Source organism: Heterocephalus glaber, unplaced genomic scaffold (assembly GCF_053883595.1).
Source record: "Heterocephalus glaber isolate CG9 unplaced genomic scaffold, H.glaber_assembly_v1.0 deba00001781, whole genome shotgun sequence".
Lineage (NCBI taxonomy): Eukaryota > Metazoa > Chordata > Mammalia > Rodentia > Bathyergidae > Heterocephalus > Heterocephalus glaber.
The window spans coordinates 9,225,756-9,245,015 of record NW_028258467.1 but is presented as its reverse complement, the minus strand read 5'-3'; the positions used below and the strand labels follow the sequence as shown (position 1 = coordinate 9,245,015).

Below are 19,260 nucleotides of genomic sequence, written 5' to 3'. Positions count from 1 at the left end.
ACCATTTTTCTTTCCTCCAATAGCTGGCTCTGTCCCTAGCCAAGGTTTCTCTCTGTTGGCATTCTTTTTTTTTTTTGGTACCGGGGATTGAACTCGGGTCCTTGCACTTGCGCAGCAGGCGGCGAAACCACTGAGCCAAATCCCCGGGCCTCCCTTGGCATTCTTGACACTGACACTTTGGGTTGGATCATTCTCTTCTGTGGGGTTTAGCAGCATCCTGTCCGCACCCACTGGACGCCAGGAGCACTTCTGTCTCCCCTACTAGTAACAACCAGAAATGTCTCCGGACACTGTCCGATGCCCCTGGAGACAAAACCACCCATAATTGTTCTAATCGATAGATTAATAATTTGTACCTACTTTGTGCCAGATGATATGCCAGTTGTATGGTGATGCTTCAGACAAACAAGGTCCCTGACCCCAAGGAGATTTGTTTTCTTTTGGAGCCTTAATTTTCTCAACTGTAAAATGAGTACAGCTGCACTGCTAACCTCCTAGATTTATTGGAAAGATACAATGAGCTTAAGTCTTGCAAATGCTTGGTCCCACACACGAGGATAACATAATGACTAGGGAAACGGACCTGGGTGTCTGGGGAGAGGTGAGTGTGGGCAGGGACATGGGGATGGGACAGTGCGGGTGACCAGGGCTCTGAGTGCCGGTGGACGGGGGCCTGGGCGGGCCCTGGTGACAGCAGGCAGCAGGAGCGAGGTGGGCAGGGCCAGCGGTGGCAGGAAGAAGGGGTTGAGACTGGAAGGAAGACAAGAGTAGGTCAGTGACACGGAGGCGACAGGGAGAGATGGGGAAGGGGAGACACAGGCAAAGACAGATGTGAGAAGACAGGCAGACAGGCATGTGCGTGTGACTCAAGACAGAGAGGGAGGCTCTAGGGAAGGGAGTGAGTCTGGCTGAGGGGAAACACCTGTGAGGTGGATTAGTGCAGGGACCCGTGTCAGCTGCCTGGGCCAGGACAGGGGCTCTCATGTTTTGCCTAAGCACACCTGATTTTAGTTATGAAGGATTAAAATTGAAAAACAGAAAGCCACTTGCTAGTTCAGCCTACTCTTTGGCACAGGGCCCTCACTGGAGGGACAGGGATGAGCACATACTGTTTCGGAAGGAAGTGAGACTTTTGTGCCAAGTAGTTATGACAGCAATTGTGGCAAGAGTATTAAAGACATCCGTAAACAGCGGAGGAGGCCTGAAAACTTCCTGCACAGCCCTGGCCCCTGGGGGAAGCTCACGAAGAAATAACCGGCTGCAGTGGAATCAAGTTGGGAGCATTCATTCAGCTTGACCAAGCCGTGCCTGAAGGACGCTGGGCACCGAGTCAGAGGCATGGGACACATAGGCCACTAAGTGGACTCCCAGCCCAGAGCAGTACTGCTCTCTGGCTGCTGCTGGGAGACAGGGACAGGCTCCAGAAAACCATTTTGGGCCACAGAAGGCAAACACTTACCATGCTTTTGAAATGACAGTGCCTCAATGAAAGTGCAAGACTTTGCTAACTTCTGACTTTATTAGAAATATATATTATGCGAACAGTCAAGAGGCCACCGGTATGTCATGAAGTCGACGGGTCACGTTATTGGTTCTGCAATGATCTTCCAGAGCTCCTGCAATAGAGGAAGGACAGGCTTCTGAGGTGCACAGGGATCCTCACAGTTCCAGAAGAGGGAGCAACTACAACTAGCCAAAGCGGACACTCAGAGCACAGGCAAGCCAGGGCAGCAGAGTTAGTGCAGGAGAGGAGTTTCCTGCATCCTTCGAGGCTCTGGGCTGTTCTTTCTGTTTCACAGTGACAGAGAGGCTTCGTGGATAGAGTCTAGCATTAGCTGAAGGGGGAGACGGGATATCACACAATTAAAGGGGCCAGAGGAACGGCAGCAAGGCATCATTGTCTCTCCATTCTGCAGGTGTCTTAACCACCATGGACCCAGAGAAAGAGGCCAAAAAAGACAAAGCGAACAAAAGAAGTTAACTGCGCCTCCTTGGACTCCTATGAATCTGGTTCGTGGTGATTTTGAGGATAATTCTGACTTTTCAAATATTTCCTAAATGCTGGCTCAAGTTACAATAGGAAGTGATGTGGCTGTAGAAGGAACTGCACCCTGCCACTTCCTGGCTGGAAGATGCATCTTGTCTCGGCTGTTGCCAGGAGCACTCAGCAACAGTGGGCAAAAGGTGCTTTGCTTGGCGTGGTGCCTGGCATGTGTCAGCTAGCAATCTAGGATGACTACTGAGAGGCCTGCTATGGGGGATCCTACTGTGGCAGGGTCACAAAGGCGAGGGTGATCACACAAGCCTTCCGGTCTGTTTCCACAGTGCCGGTATGACCACCAGGCTCCACACAGGAGCCTGCAGTAGGTCCTGCAGCCCATTGCAGCTCCCCTCCACTGGCTTCCCATTCCCTAAGAAATCTGCTATTCTCCTGCTTCCTCTGACGTCTGAACTACCTGCAGGGAAGTTGTGAATAGAGTTGGTATTCAGGGTGTGCCCTCCCTCAGGCCCTCTGGACGTGGTCACTGCTGACAGTGGGTAAGGGCCGGGCATGGCCTGAGTGTGGGGGTCCTGGCTCATCACCTATTCTACCCAGAGGCAGCAGCTTCCTGCCAGAGCAACCCACAGGACCCTGCCAGGAGGACCTACCAGGTGCTGGATGCGCTCATAAATGAGCAGCTGCGGGAAGGAGGCCTCAACTGGCTCTACCACAAAGCGCAGCTTGCCGTCCGACAGCTTCTCTAGTGCATGCAGGGAGGAGCGGAAGTGATCGTAGGCTTCACACGTGACGTCCAGGTGTCTCAGTGTGAAGTTGAACCTGTGAACCAACCAGTAGACACACAAACTGCTGTCACTCCTGGGAAGTGCCGGTTTCCTCCCAGCTTGCTACCTGTTCCTCACAATCTCGTTTCCTGTGGATAGACGTTCACTCAGTGCCTGCCACATACTTGCGAAGCATTTGAGCCAATTACTTCTTGACTCTGTAGAACAGTGTGGGAGGTGCCAAATGGCTACACCCACTTTCTAGATGTGGAAGCTGAGGCTCAGAAAGCTGGTTACGCCCACAGAAAGATAAACACAGTCCCTGCCTCTGCAGAGCTGCAAATTGGCATGAGGCCAGACTTGCACAGGCTTCTCTGTGCTCCTGCAGGCTGCTCCACTGGCACAGAACCTCCGTGGAGTTGTCTCAGAATGGTGTGTGGGCTAAACGATGGAGGCGGAGGTGCACAGCCTGCTAAGAGCACAGCAGAGGACACATTGCTAGGAAGCCGGGGGGGGGGGGGGCTGTGGAGACGACAGAGCTTGAGGGCAACTGCGGAACTGTGTCTCCACTCCGACTTTTATGCCTTTCAACCCCAGAATCTGCGAGGCAATTCCACTTGAAATTCAAGCCCCTTGCCTTTCCCTTTTCCTCCCTCACTCTTTTCTTATGAAAAAGTTTGAACATGCACAAGCAGCAGGAACAGTAAATAAACTGCCATGCACTCATCACCTGGCATCAGCCACTGTCACTCTGCCCTTCCCAAGGCCTTGTGAACACGTCACATCAGACATCCCAGTATTCCCGAGTACATCAGCGCGTATCCCCAAAAGGCAGACTCTTCACCCAAGACAAATTTAACAGTAATTTTTTAACGTCATGTACGTATTGTTCAGCTTTTCCTGTCCTAATTCTGGCCTTTGTGGTCTGTAAAATCAGGACCCCTATGTGGCTATGAAGTCTTTAGTGTCCTCAGTACAAACCCTGCTGCAGTGCACAGGTGAGAATGTTTGGCTTTGAGCAAAAATCTAGCACAGAAGAGGTGGAGCTGAAGTAAAGTGACATTCAGCACGCGACCTTACCAAGACGGGCAGGGTTGGCTCACAGGAAAATGCTCCTCCAGAGATATACTCAGTTCCTAGTTTTTGTTACTAGCCCTTTCAGTTTCATTTTTAGCCTTTGTGAAGGAAAAGGAACACAGAAAAGTTGATTTTTTCCTGAAGGAAAACGAAATGTGGGTGATGCCCACAGTGGCCCCAAATGGCCTTGGCCTCTAGACGGCCAGTGTGTGCCGAGGCTGACAGCGGTGGCCTCCCAGAAGTCACGTCCTCATCTGCCACCACCTGGCCGTGGCCCAGACAGGCCAGCATCTCGCAGCTTCCTCTGGGAAGTGCTGCTCACAGCGTGTAGCGTGGATGTGAAGAGGTGGCAGGCTAAGGGGCAAGAGCCCCCTGGCGCCCGGGGAATGGTGGCACGAGGCTGCGGCCCAGCTCACCTCTTCTCCACCGAGAGCAGGGCCGTGCAGGCGTTCTTCAGCCTGCGGCTGAGCTGGCACAGCGTGCGGAACAGGGCGTCGGTCAGGTCGTCATCGTAGAACACTGAGGAAGAAAACACACCAGTGTCAGAGCGATCTGCTCAGAGGGCCCTCCGGATGCCAAGGAGAGGACTCCGGCCCCACAAACAGTGGCGGCTGGGGCAGGCTGTTCCGGGAGGGCGTTCCTAGGCAGCAGAGGCTCAGTGGAGCAAGGGAACCCTGAACTGCACCCGGTCAGGAGAGGATGCACGAGACCCTGGAGACTGCCTTACCTTCGGCTGCGAACAGCACGGTGGTGTGGTCATACAGGTCAGAGATGTCCTCTTCCGACCAACTAAAGGGGACCTCAGGATCTGCAAAGAAAGGACGCTGTGGCCCTGTCCTTTCTCTGCTGGCCACCAGCTCTCCCTGAGACTGACCCAAAGAAGTTTCAGGATGGCAGACAGGGTTGGAGGCAGCTTTGCTCCGCGCACCCTGCCAGGCAGGCCTTTGTCCAGGATGCTGGCGTCAGGGACACAGCTGACGGTGGGGACAGCCACAGTGTAAGGACTGCCCCACTCCAAGATTCCGGCCTCCCCCCTGCCCTGGCCAGCAGCCGTGTGAGAACATGCTGTCCACATCTCTCCTGCCCCACTTACTTGCTGGGTGACCCCCAAACACTCGCTATACCTATCTGGGCTTCAGCTTTTGTGCTTATAGAAAGGGCCTCAGGGCTTGAGGTGTTGCTCAGCGGTAGAATGCTGCCTAGCATGCAAGAGGCCCTTGGTTCCATCCTTAGCAACATTGAAAAACAAAAACAAAAACGAAAAAACAGGCATGGTAGTGGATGCCTGTAACCCCAGCACCTGGGAGGCTGAGGCAGGAGGATTGCCTTGAATCTAAGAACAGCCTGGGCTACAAAGTGAACTAAGCAAGACCCTGGCTCAAAACACAAAGCCAGCAACAAACAAAACAAAAAAAAAGGGGCCTAATATTACTTCCCTCAGAGGACTGCTGGGAAGGTGAAAGAACTGGAGTATGTGGAGTGCGTGGCCAGGGACAGCACTCGAGCCATGTTTTCTTCACCCGCCTCTGGCAGGGAGAAGGAAGGCTGCCTCTCTGCAGAGCAGGCACCCAGCTCGGAAGCGGTCTGCAGCAGAGATTTAGGAACCTTTTCACCCAAGGAGCTTCCTGGTATCACCATCTGCTAGGCAACGGTGTGTGCCTGAGCACACACTTGCGGTCACAGCCTGACCCTGCTAAGGACCAGCTGGTGCCCACAACTACTTCAGGCTGTATCAAGCCCACCGCAGTGACCCTGAGGTCTGAACAGCAACATAATGCGAGGCGCTGTCGAGGGGTTGGTGCTTGGTGAAGACCAGCTGTCACTCACTGGCCCTGGGAGGGAGCCTGCCAGGAGCTGGTGGGACGGTGGTGGCAGCCAGGGCTCCGCTGCTTAATCAAGGCCACACAGCTGAGACCCGGGGACATCACAGAGAAGCCGCTAAGTAAAGGTGACTCAGGGAGGAACACACCGGTGCAGAGCTTGTCCTTTAGCCAGTCCAGCTCCCTGACCTTCACTACACCACCTGCAAAAGCGAAAATGAACAGAACTCCCAAACTCTCCACGTATGCAGGAAAATAAACCTTTACACTCCACCAAGGTCTAGCCACCTGCCCTTCTAGCTCACCATTCACCCATCAGCCCACCCTCACTGCCTGCTGTGAGTGCTAAGTGTCAGTGACTGCCGGACACGGAACATAAACATCCGAGTCCTGGTTTCCGCCACAGAAGGGGTGACTGGCAAGATAACAGACGCTACGAGACTGCACGGTTGGGGCAAGGCTGACGGGAAGTGCCAATGCTGAAGGAGAGAGGACTCCGTGTCAGGTCAGGGGCTGTTGAGGGCCCTTGCATAGCTCATGGTTGCACCTCCCGTCTTCACTGATGCCTCCTGCACACTGCACATTGAATGGCATTGCCAGAGTGGGGAGGGCAGACACCAGTTAGTGGGCCATGTGCGCAGATGTTAAAATGCAATGTCATCAGCATGTGCTGAAGACCTGGGAGGAACTCTGGGAGGGAAGAGCTCCACGTGGAGGAGCAGCAAGTGCAGAGACCTAAGGAAGGGGCTGTGAGTGGAGAGAGAAGCACAGGGGACAAGAGCCAGGACTTGTAGACAATAGGTGAGCAAGGAGCTTGGTCCCAATGCTGAGAGCAATAGGAAACTGCGGAGGGGCCTGAATCCGCAGGGCTGGTTCCTGCGAGGAGAAAGTCCACAGGGCAGTCCAGGCAGGAGGTCTCCACTGTCCTCGCCCATTTAAACCCATTCCCACGAGCTGTGCAGGGGCTGGACGGTCAGGCAGGGGATGTGGACACTGAGGGAGGGCAGAGCTGGTGACAGGAATCCCTGGCCCGCTGTCAGGAGAAGTGGCATGGAGGCAGGCAGCGGTCAGGCCGAGGAGGTGTGAAAAGCCAAGGAAGAGGCTGTGTGCCTCGCCTGGGCACTGGTCCTGGGCAGGTTTTCGGGGCGGAGTGGAGGCCTGCATCTCAGAAAGACCACTCTGGATGCTGCATGGAAGACCGCCTGGCAGGGCACATCGGGAGCTGGAAAAACCAGCTGGGGAGCAGGGAGACACTGCCAACCTCCAGAGCAGGGGGAGCTGCAGGGGGATGTGGTGGTGGGAGTGGGGCGCTGACCCCAGCGCGGATCAGTTGTGAGGCGACATGAAGCCAAGACAGCACCTGGCCCCTCCATTCACCTGGGGCAAAGGGAAGGTGAAATCCCACCAGCCAAGGTCACCATCTCGGTCGCTTCTCCTGCCTGCCGAACAGAAACCTCCCTTCCTGCTGGGCCTCACCTCCAGCGGCAGCCAGGTGGGTGTTGAGGGCAATGTTTTGCTGGCACATGGCCAGGAGGTCTGCACCGACATCTGGAACGACAGGGCACGCCAGGATGTGCTGGCAGTTAGTACACTTTTGTCTCCAGGCTTCTGCCTGGAGAGCTCCTACCAACAGCAGGACTGCAGAGACCACAGCCATGCCTCTCCTTATGAGTTCTAGAGCCCCAAATAAATCCGCGCGCCACAGGCTCTTTTCAGTGATCCCCCTGGCCCCCACAAGATGTGAGCTTCTCATCCTGGTGGGGACAGATTGCATTCTGGAAGGCAGAAGAGAACGACATTTGTCAAGTATGTATATGAAAAATGCCTTGTGCAGACACCTTGGGAGCCAGTATCAGGGTTCCCATGTCACAGGCTGAGCCCTTGGGCAAGTCCGCCACCAGGGACAGCCAGAGCTGTGATCTGAACTGGGGCCCTCTGGCTCCAAATTTAGGCTCCTTGTCTGACACCCCGAGCAAGGACTAGAGAAGGGTGTCCAATAGGACTGAGATGCAGAGCAGATTCAAACACGCCGAGGCCCTCTCTCTGCTGGTCATTCACTGCCTGCTACCACCAGTATCTCTGGCTACTCAGATGAGGCAGGATATCTCATCGTTTCACTGATTTGTAGTACAGGAGATTTTCACAGAGAAAGAGTGCTTTGGTAAGAGTTAACTTTCACTCAGGAGAATGTACACGTGAAGGTACAGAACGTCTTGTAAATGACATCTGCTTGGTCTATCATGGGTGCAGTCACCTCTACCCTAATCATTGCATACTCCCCAGGGACTACACCATGTGTATGTCTTATGGTCCAGAACTAGAAGGTCCCCTCAAAGTCTCCTGTGTTCAGAGGTGGGAGCTTTAAAAGGTACTTGGACCATGGGGGCGCTATTGTCACCAGTGGGTAAATCCACTAGGGGTTCTTAGCTGAATGTGCCATTCGGGGGTGGGGCCTGGTTGGAAAGGGTGTGTCACTGAGGGCGAACCTTTGGAGGAAATGCCTCTCTCCCCAGCTTCTCCCTTCTCTCTGCTTCCTGGCTGCCATGAGGTGAGCAGCTTTCCTCTGCCATGTCCTTCTCCATGACATTTCTGCCTTAGAACCAGCCAATCAGGGACTGAAATCCCGGAATCATGAGCCAAATGAAGCCTCTCCTCCTTTATGTTGTAAGTGTCAGTTATTTTATCCCAGGAACAGGAAACCTGACTAATTCAGTATCCAGGGATCACAAAGAGCCTGGGATCAGGTGGCCTAGGGCTTCTCCTGCACCACCAGGTAAAGGGGATGTTGTATGACAGGTTTAAGTTTTGAAATCTTTTTCTTTTTTAAGTTGGGTGCTGGGATCCAACCCTGCTAAGCACGCTAAGGATGCTAAGGATGCTAAGCATGCTAAGCTGGGAGAACCATTCCCAGCCTCCCTATTTTAAAATCTGTATGGCAGTTTTTGTTACAAGAAATCTTACAAAGGATTTGAATACATGCAACAGGTGAGAGAAGTAGCTATGGCTGAGGGAGTAGGAGACCCAGAGCCCTGAAAAAGCCCATTTATCCCTTTGCCAGTCTGAGAGAGCTCACTGAACGCTGCTCCATGGGATGGCCTGAAAAGCACCCATGTAACCAAAAACTGCACTGTGCGTTACTAGGTCCCGCCAAGGGTCTCAGGCCTCAGCAGCAGCTCAAGCAGGAACTGGGACCAGCCACTAAACCTTAGCCTCAGTCTGTCCATCTGTACAAAGGGGTGGTGAAAGGCTCCCTGGCTACTGTCCAGGGCTACTGTGAAGTTGCATGTGAGAGCGCTGATGCTAACCATAATGTACCATTACCATCTAAATGCGACTTCTCTATGCTGGTAAATCTCCCTCTCAAGGATAAGCTGATTGTGCCCTGCTATTATGTACCAGACACTGAGCAAAGCTCTGAGCTGTTCCATTATGGCTTGACTCTGAGAAGAGCTCACCGGTAACTTACATGATATGGTTAAGGATAGTCAAGGACATCACTTAGTGTGGCTTCTAGGCTAGTGGTCACCTTACAGGACACCCAGTTTCCTCCTTCCTATCTTAGAAGCAAAGTCAGCACCATGAAATGGTCACTAGGAATCAAATACAATCCACAACAGCGGATACCTCTCTGCCTAGCAGATGTGAAAGATTTAAAATATCATCACACTGCTCATCTGAGGAGACTGCTGCTCTCTCACAGACCGGTATGCACTTTCAGTTCCATTAACAGCATCTCACCTGTGTCAATTTGTTGGTTCTGATCGCTGCACATGGTTGGGTAAGATCTTCAACAACAGAAAGGTTAAAAAAACAAAAGGATCCAGGGCCTGGGAGTGAAGCTCACTGGTAAGAGGGCTTGATTAGCACATGCAAGGCCCTGGGTTTGATCCTCAGTGCCACCAAAAAGAAAGGAACCTCAAATTAGCTGGCCATTAGGTCATATGCTGATGGGCCAGGCAATTTTTAATGACATGGGAAAATGCTCTTGGAAAAAATGTCTTTCAACACTTTGCACTGTGTGTAGTTTTGTTTTGGCCATTCTTTGGGATGATGCACATACAAAGGAAAAAGATTATAATGTCTATAGAAAGAGGTAAAACGGATTCTAAAATGCAGTACCCGGGGGCCAGTGGCATGGATCTCCTGCACCTAGAGGTGTCTTGGGTACAAAGTTGGTGCTGAACAAATGACATAATGATGAATAAATCTGGGGATTGTAAAATTACAAGTAATTTTTTTTTTGTACTGGGGATCATCGAACTTGGGTCCTTGTGCTTGCGCAGCAGGTGGTGAAACCACTGAGCTAAATCCCCGGCCTATTTGCTTTTTTATAAACTTCTCAAAGAACAGGCAAAACTTCTGTAACCAGGAAGAAGTGATAAACCTTCTCTGGAGGCCTTATGAAAGGGAATACCCTCAATGATTTCCTGGGATGTTTGCTCTTTCTTGGGTGTGAGTGGAGACGGAGTGTTGGACACTTCTGATGCTCAGTGGTCTGTGGCCACTGATGAGGTATTGTGGCCACTGTGACATCATCAAGAAAGAAGAGTGCATGGGAAGAACTAGGGGAGCAGGATGGGAAGTCAAAAGTACCGTGTCCCATGCCCAGTGCCCCTGCCTCACGTTTTACAGTCTGTATGCTCTGTGAAGACCCCTCCCCCAGTCTGGGTCATTGCCTCATTACCTGTACAATACACAGTCTGAGCCATGGTGGCTGCCACGATGCTGGCGAACCCTGTGCCTGCCCCGAGCTCTAGCACAGTGCGTCCCTGGAACAGGTCCCGCCGGAACAGGATATAGTCTGCCAGGAACAGGGCCCCCTGCCACACCTGGAGGGGAGAGGATGGAGAAGAGGTGACAGGAAGCTCTGGAGAGACCCTCTGGGGCCAAGGGCAGCAGACGGGACATACCCACCTGCTTGCCAACATCCTCCAGGGGGGTGGCCATGGTGTGCTCTAGACAGGATGAAAACCAAGAGAAATGGCCACTGTGAAAATGGGGACAGATGGAAAAGCACCGATGTGGCAGGTGGAGGCTGGAATGGGGTGCTCTGGAGGGCTGCAGAAGCACAGCCACACTAGCGGTGTCTGAACATCACCTGGAGCCCAGACACCAAGGGTCACTGGGGTCCTGACAGGTCTGGACCCATCCTAATGACACACATGTGCCACACCAAACTTTACGTCCAGTAACTGCAATTTTACAGTTCCAATATACTTACATGCTAATAATAATCACAACTCATTCCTGACTATTTGCTCACACTTGAAACCACATCAGAAGTGAACAAAGTAAGTTTGAGTTTATATTCTTTTTTAAAAAGTTGATGAGTGAGTGTAAGTATTACCAAGTACAAAATATGTTAGGATAACATTCTGGTGTGGTGGTGGAAGGGGTCAGAAAGACAAGATTAACGAGAGAAAGGGACAACATAAGACATTTCTGGTGTAAGATCAGAACTCACTCCAGCATCTGAAGGGGGATCAAAGTGGGACCATTAATGGCTGTTAGGTTAAAACACAGCACAGCAGGCTAGCTTTCACAGCTATCAGACCTGCACAAACCAAATCACAGGTTTACAAAACAAGGAAACAAGGAGGGGCGGGAAGGATGGGCAGGGGGTAGAATGGTGACACTGACCCGCTCCCAGGATGCCTGCACCTCCCTGGTCCTTTCTGGTTCCCACAAGCTATCAGTGTGAGCACCTCACTGTTCTGATGGGCCAGGTGCTTAAAAACGTGTGCTATTTCCAACAGTAGTCCAGGACACAAGCCAACCACCCTGTCCCCAAGCCAGGCTGTATAAAGTCCTCCGGAGGATCCAGGCCACTGCTCTGAGGGCTTCTTTAGGTCAAGTGTGACCAAGGATTCCTGTCTTACACGCAGACTTGGCATGTGTGGCCCCAGAAAAAAGTGACTCATGCCCTCCCTGTCCACCAGCATCCTGTTGGGCTTGATAACACAGTTTGGAGGTCACTTTGGGTAAACAACACCCCTTTCAGAAGGATTCAAGGACAGTATGATGCCCTAACATGTAGCTCCTGCTCCAAAACTGGCTCAGAAATACATCCTGCATCCCTTCGCTGAACAGGACAGGCTGGGCACCTCTGAGCCAGCCTGTGGTTCACACCTGAGGCCCTTCCTTCATGATCTGGGCTATCCCCATTTATAGATGCAGACAGAAGGCCCAGCCTCAACCATAGCGTTCCAGAGAGAGCCAGGCTTAGCAAGTGTGCACTAGGGGTGGCCAGCTCCCCTTGGGAGAGCTCATGGACTCTGAGGTCAGGCCCTGAGGGACAACAAGGGCTCGTCACCCTCTAGGTGGGTGACGTCATCCACTTAACATCCTGGAGCCTGAGCTGCAATTTCCTCTTGCACCAAATGTAGAGACAATGGCGTCTCCTCATCCTTGGGTCATAACAGGGCTCAGCCAGGTCACACTGTGCAGGGAGCCAGGACTCAGCAGGCACTGGGAAAACGCTGATCAAGTCAAAGTCCCACACTCTTGTATAATTGGGGGCCACTTGGAGCCCAGAGAGGGGAAATGACTAGCCCAAGGTCATGGCTGGAGGGATAAAACTGAACTAGATCAAAATGTGTCAAGATGCTTTTCTGAAACCAGTTTGAGAAAAAAGATTTTAAAATCAAGTCATTTGGGAGTGATAAAAAGTCGGACTCACTGGGCATTATTTATTAAATTATCATCAAATCCCGGGAGAGCTGTATATCTGCTCCCATTCCATAGGAGCAAAATCTGAGCCCCCGGGGTGGGCGGCACCATGTCCAATGTCGCTTGGCTTGTGGGGGGTGGAGATGGGGCCAAAAGATGAGCCCTGCTGGATACCCAAGCCCAGAGCTCAGCATCAAGTTTTGCACTGACGGTGCAGGATAAAACCATTAGAGGTCATCACTCAAGTACAGGAATTTGGCTACCTAATGCTCTCCCTGCAGACAGCCAGGATCAACGTGAGCTGAGAACGAGGTGAACTTGCACCAGCACAGCAAAGGGCGGGCGGGGCAGCTGCCACCCACTGGCCCCTTCCCAGAGATCTCTGCTCTCAGCCTGCAGGATGTAGAACGTGTAGCTGACCACCTGGGTGACCCTGGGCAAGTTTCTCAACCTCTTGGAGGCTCAGTCCTCTCCTCTGTGAAGAGGGAATATGCATCCCTCCTGCAGAGGCCACAAAGACCAGGAAAAACCCACGGAAAACACGGAGCAGCGTTCCAGTGTGGACTCTGTCATCCCCACTGAACACTCTAGAACAGAAACTGCCTGGTAGTGAGCAGAGCTCAGTAACTGATGGGCAGACAGATGTCAGAGCGGCTGGTCTGTCTGTCCGTTTGTGAACATGACCTCTGACCCACATGCCCCACCCTGGCCAGGGCTGGGCCCTTTCACTGGCCCCTATACCCCACTAGTGACCCTGGATCTCAATGAACACATTCAGATCCGAGGTCTCTCTGAGTGCTGGGTGGCAGGATGGACCACATGGCTTCCGACCTCCTCGCCTGTGTGACCTCTGGTGGTGTGCGGAGTCCACGGGAGACCATGCTGGTAAATCATGCAACAGGTGCTTCACCAGTGCAGGCCTTCCTGTCCTCACTGCTCACCATCTTTGGAGTTTCCAGGGTACCAGGGCCCTAGATTTGAAACTCCATTCTGCCCCTGCACCTGGGCAGCAGTGTTCTTGGCCCAGCCTTACCTCCTCCCCTTCTTCCTGGCTCCTGTAGATTGCCATCTCCCACACTCGATCTCGGGATCCGCCCAGGGTTTCCTGTTGCCCACCCAGCCTGGCCAAGTCTTCCACACAGCCCAGCCTGGCCCACACTCCCAGCAAACCGAGTTAGGGCACAGCAGGGATGCGGAAGGCAGCAGCAGAGCCTTCCTGGAGGAGGTGACAGTTGAGCTGGGACCTGAGCAATAGGAGGAAATGTGCTAAGAAAGCAAAGGCCAGTGGCAGGCATCCTGGGAAAGGGGCAAGCCCAGCCGAGGCACAGGGAAGAGCGTGAGGCTCGATGCTGGAGAGAGAAGCAGAGGCCATGTCTTGCACAGCCTCATAAGTGAGTCATTCGGACTCTATCCCAAGGGCAATGGGGAGCCCCAGAGGAGTCTTGAGCAAGCGTGACCTATGTGTTCTGGAAAGTACTCTGCTGGTAGTGGCACCACTTGCTCCACCTTCACCAGAGCTGATACTCATGCTCATGCTGTCCTGGCCTGGGCCTGACCACTGAGCTGACATGCAGTACATGCTAGTGCTGATGGATACATGGGCCGCCTGGAGGGTAGGAGAGCCAGGTCTTCCTTTACCTATTTTGATGATACTCTGGGGGCAGCTCTCTGGTGCTCTGGCTTCTAGGAAGTCCTCTTCTTCCTGTGTTAGAATCGTGGGATGTACCTTGTCTCTCTGAGGCTCTGCAGGGTCAGTATCAGAGGCAGCCCGTGGTCTTCTCACGACGTCCAAATCACCATCCTCGTCCAGCTGAGCACATGCCCCTTCCTGGCCAGTGCTGTCAGCCCTGGCCTGGACGGAGAAACCCTCAAGACTGTAACCACTTCCGGGAGGAGACCCTGGGCCACTTGGCCCAGCAGGAGGGCTCTCCTGTGTGTGCACATGTCTGTAACCGCCGCCCTCAGCCCCCGAGTCCATTTGAGAGTCCTGGCTCCATAGAAGCTTGAACTGAGACTGGAAAACTGAAAGGCAAGACAAGACATAGAATAACTCCAAAGTGTCTTTTCTTTTTCTTTTTTTTGGTACCAGGGATTGAAATCAGGCCCTTGCGCTTGTGAGGCAGGCATGGCACCACAGCTAAATCCCCAGCTCTCGAAGTGTCTTTTCTTTATTTCCTCTCCTTCTTTGAAAAATCTGATTACCAAATGGAGAGACTTTTAAAGGCCAGGTGGAGATACCCTAACATCAGCAGAAAAGGCCCATTTAATTTTGCAGGGACTGCTGGCTTGGGCTGTGGGGGCCACCGGAGCAGTCAGAACCAGCAATGGGCGCAGCCTCGTGAGCATCTATGACACAAGCACTAAAACGCAGGCGCTCATCCATCTACCCATCCATGCATCCAAGCACACAGCCCACTCTTCTTGTTTAAGCCTCACAATCACCGTGGACACGGCATTATCTGCTCCTTTTCACAGATACAGAAACTGAGGCTGAGAGGTGGGGGAGCTGAACAACATTGCATGGCCACATCTACGGCTGAGGCAGGATTCAAATACAGACTGCTCACCTCTGGCTGATGTCTTTCTTGCTACGCTCCGCCTCTTAAGGTCTGGAGGACGTACAAGGAATATAGGGTCCCTCACCATCTGGTGGCCAGAAAGTCACTGGGACAGGTTTCAGTGAGAATACACGTGCCAGGCACAGTGGTGCATGCCTGTAACCCCAGCACTCTGGGAGGCTGAGGCGGGAGGATCACAAGTTTGAGGTCCAGCCTGGGCAACTTAGTGAGATCCTATTTCAAAATAAAAAGTAGAAAAGGAGCTGGGGATATAGCTCAGTGTGAAGGTCCTGGGTTCAATCCCCAGTACAAAAAAAAAAAAAAAAGAATATATGTGCTAAGAAAGCAGGCTAGAGGCAGGGGTAGCAAGGACTTCAGAGCCAGCAGCACTGCAGACCTACCATCTATGTCTGAACCTGGGCAAGTCATTTCTCTGCTCTGAGTCCCAGCCTCCTTACTTGCATGACAAGAATGAGTGTCTACCCCTGTTATCTAAGGCTACGATGGTATAAGTAGAAAGCACCTAGCTCAGAGTAGGCACTCCATACCTGTGTTTTCAACCCTTTCTTCTGCTCCCTGCACCTTGACTTTTTTTTTTTTCTCTCCGTACTGGGGATCTAACTCAGGTCCTTCCGCTTGCGAGGCAGGTGGCAGAACCACTGAGCTAAATCCATGGCCCCGACTTTTTTTTAGGAGAGGGCCTCACTAAGTTTCCCAGGCTGGCCTTAAAGTTGTAATCCTCCTGCCTCAGCCTCCCAAGTAGCTGGGGTTATAAATATACACCATGGCCCCCAGCTACTCAGATTTGACATGAGATGGAGCTCACTTTCTCCACAGGACTGTGAGTTCACTGAAGGCAGAGCTGGGTTCATTCATTCCTGCATTCCCAGCATCAGGTCCTAGGCACATAGTAGGTGCTCAGGAAACATAAGGTTGTGCTCAGTGAAGGAAGGGCATTTGAGTAGTACAAGGATAATAGATAAACAATCCAGTCTTCCCAATGTTTTACTAAGAGGATACGTATGAGAATGCAGAGAATAAAATGGGATATCCAGGGTGCTTAGCTACCGCACCATGCTAGGACCTTACCAGGCTGCCCCGCGCCGTTCAGCCGCACCATGAGGTGTCTCTGGTTTGGGGTGTAGAGGTGGACGTCAGACAGTACGGTGCCGCTCCTGAAGGTGACCTCATCCATGGCCAGGTCCGCATTACTCCTCGGCCAGGGGCACCTGAGAGGCGAGGACAGGCCCTCAGGGCAGCAGGGCTCCGAGGGGAACACTGCCTACCAGGAGGCTGACCCTTATCACCACCAAGGAGAAAGCGCTTTCCTTGTCCATCCCCTTTCAGTATTTGTTAAGGAGAAAGTCTCCGGGCTTTGGCAAAGGAAAAGAATTTAGCCAGAATTCAACTGATATTTTGTTTGTAGTGTATTCATTTTCATAGTAACCTTCTATTTATAGCAACTGATCTGAGTTTTATAAATAGTGATTCATAAATAGTGATACAGTTGCTTTTGTCTTTTTTTCTCCTCCAATTTTTTTTGTTTTTGGTACCAGGGATCGAACTTGGGTCCTTGCACTTGCACAGCAGGCAGCGAAACCACTGAGCTAAATCCCGGGCCCCTCCTCCTCCAATTTTATTATGAAAATTTTCTAACAGGTAAGAAAGAGAAAAAGCATCTAGATTCAGCGATCATCATTTTGCTACACTTTTGCCCTGTCTGTCATGTCTGTGTATCTGTCTGGGATTTTCCTCTTTGAATTCCCTGAGCACCCACTACACACATTACAACATGACCCCTAAATTCTTCTTTAGTGTCTGCTTCCCGAGAACATTTTCCTGTATAACCATACGACCATTTGCAGACCTAAGACAAGGATTCCCAAATATCACCAAAAATTCAGGTCACAGTAAATTTTCTCCATGTCTCCCAAATGTCTTTCACTGCTATTTTTCAAACCAGAATCCAACCATGATTTATGCTTTGCATTTAGTTGTTATGGCCCCTTAGACTTTTTTTATTCTAGAAGTTGACATCACCTTCAACATATCATTGGTTGTTTTAAGTTTTCCTATTAAAAAAGTGAGTGGATTTAAAGGAAAAGCAATTAAGGGCTTCACTGGGCAGGTGATATATAGACATAGAAAAATTATGAAGGTGACCTGACAATTAACTAGAATTTGGAAAACCATGCCTGAGGTAAATTGGTCAAAAATAGGAAGGATTTCCCACCAACAAAATGTTCTACTTCATCAAAAGGCACCACACAGCAGCAGCTGGGTGGGCTCTGAAGCTGGGCAAGTGAGACATAAATCCTGGTCCCTTACCTGCTAACTATATGACCTTCACCTCTTTGGCCCTGTTTCTTCAGGCATATTCTTACTCCGGCCAATGCTATGTCATGAAACCTCTCAGGCCTCCATTTATTAACTGGAAAATGGGATCACCATAACCCAGATGTCCTCATGATCCCAGAACACACAACTGGATTTCCCGCATTTACCTGCTTTCCATAAAGGACCAAAAGTGGTCCCAACACAGAATTTTGGGAAAAGAACACCTCTTCTGAAACTGGTCTCTATGCTGGCTTTCTTACTCAGTACTGTAAGTGAATCTAGGAAATCAATGGATTTCACTGTGAATGAAAGTGATGGAGAAATGCTCAACTTTTAGCCAAAGACCACTGGCAAAATCAGATTGGATCCAGGAGGAGGAAATCCACCATTTAACTACAGTGAACCAGCCAACCTGGTCCTTCCCTCCGTTTTTTTTTTTTTTGAGACAGGGTCTCACTAAGTCACTAAATTGCCCATGCTGGGCTTGAACTTTTGATTCTCTTGCCTCAGACTCCAGGAGTGCCTGAATTTGAGCTCTCCCAGGACTGAGAGATGTTCCGGCCAAAAACAGAGAATTCCTGCCTATAGTTTTTTTTTTAAGGTACCGGGGATCAAACTTGGGTCCTTGCGCTTTCGAGGCAGGCGACGGAACCACTGAGCTAAATCCCCGGCCCTTGCCTATAGTTTTTTTGGGAAAGAAAATTTCCTCTCTGCTACTGTGCAAGTCAAACATGAATCGAATACCATTTATTGCTATGGTATAATTTTGCCAGAAAAATTACATTCTAGAAAATGAACATCCTCTGCTCGTTCCAAAAATTAACATGTCATACACCAAACTGACTTAAATACTATAAAAACAGAAAAGAAGTTCATATTCTTAATTTTTAGTTCAACTTTCAAATTTAAAATTCCAAATACCCTGGCCTTCCAGGAAATGAATTCAGGTCAAGTGGATTCTCTTTAAGGGGCTTTCTCCAGAATCAGCTACCTAGGAGGCCCTTCTGTTACCATCTCAGGGCTTGTGTGAGCAAGAAACCAGACAGTGATCACTTGATCACTTTCAGGGCTCAAGCCATAATAAACACTCAATAAATAACAACAATAAGCACTATCATTACAGCAATATAATTGTTAAGGAGTGTGCTGGGAAGAAGGGTCAAGGCGGTGGTCAGTTCCCCTACTTTGCGACAGTGACTCAGTCTTCGTCTGGGAATGCTGGGGCTGGGTGGATTCTGGGGCTCCTCTCTTTGCTGGGCAGAGCTAAAAAAAAAGCAGACCCATATTTAAGACAGGAAACAGCGCTCCCTCCCTCGGCTGCAGGCTCATTCCTAAGGTTGAGCTGACAGGTATCCTGGGCTTTTCTAAGACTGTGGGGGTTGGACTCCCTCCTCTATGGGTCTCCTGTGTCCCAAAATGCAGTTTGCTGGGACTAGGGGGTTGAAACGGCTCCCCTCTTTCCTGTCTTTCTGCCAGGTGCTACCCACTCACTGAGCAATGAGGAACCGTGCGATTCCATGATGCTTCCGTGGGCAGATGATGTGATGGGAGAAGACGTGTGAAGACTAGCAAGCTGGAGGCCCAGGGATGTAGGGAAAAGGCTGGCCTGGCCACTGCGCGCAGAGTCGGTTTTAGGGACTCCTTCCCCACAGCAGATCCTTCTGCCTCGCCGCCTCCCTGAACCTCACCCTTGTGGGATAAGCACTACTCTCTCAAAAGGGAGTCAAGGCTTAATCCGACGCCAGGAGGGCGGCTGCCTGGATCACAAAACCCTTTCCCGAAATTCTCGTGGAGAAGGAGAAACTGAGGCTCAGACGGGATTGGGATTTAGGCTTTAGGTTTGTGGCAGCCCGGATCTCAAAACCAGGTTCGGTGCTAGAAGGCTTCCAGTACTTTAACCCGTCCCGCAGTTTCTCCCAGGGGCTTACCCGCCGCGACCCTGGATTAACCCAGAGCCTCGCCGCGGACTCAAGCTACCGCCATGACAGCACGCCTGCGCCGGCGCGGAACCACCCCTCGCAGCGCCCAGTGGTCAC

The 19,260-nt window shown here is 51.4% G+C and overlaps 1 protein-coding gene across 5 annotated transcripts; it reads right to left on the bottom strand.

Annotated features, from left to right (window-relative positions):
• Positions 1 to 1,499: 1,499 nt before the first annotated feature.
• Mettl22 (methyltransferase 22, Kin17 lysine) lies at positions 1,500 to 19,256 on the bottom strand. 5 transcript variants are annotated; one of them, XM_004864862.3, is made up of 12 exons: positions 19,153 to 19,256; positions 18,409 to 18,487; positions 15,977 to 16,116; positions 13,968 to 14,351; positions 10,575 to 10,615; positions 10,345 to 10,489; positions 7,137 to 7,208; positions 5,810 to 5,863; positions 4,568 to 4,648; positions 4,257 to 4,359; positions 2,650 to 2,818; positions 1,500 to 1,616 (listed from the first exon to the last, which is right to left on the bottom strand). In XM_004864862.3, the coding sequence occupies exons 3-12, from the start codon at positions 16,080 to 16,082 to the stop codon at positions 1,581 to 1,583; spliced, it is 1,191 nt and encodes a 396-aa protein (XP_004864919.1). In that variant the 5' UTR covers positions 16,083 to 16,116; positions 18,409 to 18,487; positions 19,153 to 19,256; the 3' UTR covers positions 1,500 to 1,580. The 5 variants fall into 5 exon arrangements, with proteins under 5 accessions (XP_004864919.1, XP_087059049.1, XP_021100134.1 ...); XM_087202923.1 differs by having other exon boundaries at positions 19,157 to 19,231; XM_021244475.2 differs by lacking the exon at positions 15,977 to 16,116.
• Positions 19,257 to 19,260: the final 4 nt, after the last annotated feature.

What these genes read in the sequence shown, in the direction of transcription:
- Mettl22 (XM_004864862.3), bottom strand. Translation starts at nt 16,082, where the DNA reads ATGGATGAGGTCACCTTCAGGAGCGGCACCGTACTGTCTGACGTCCAC. An exon ending in TGGAGGATGTTGGCAAGCAG is followed by an intron (nt 10,490 to 10,574) that starts GTGGGTATGTCC and finishes TCTCCCCTCCAG; the next exon opens with GTGTGGCAGGGGGCCCTGTT. An exon ending in AAAGGACAAGCTCTGCACCG is followed by an intron (nt 4,649 to 5,809) that starts GTGTGTTCCTCC and finishes CTTTCTTTGCAG; the next exon opens with ATCCTGAGGTCCCCTTTAGT.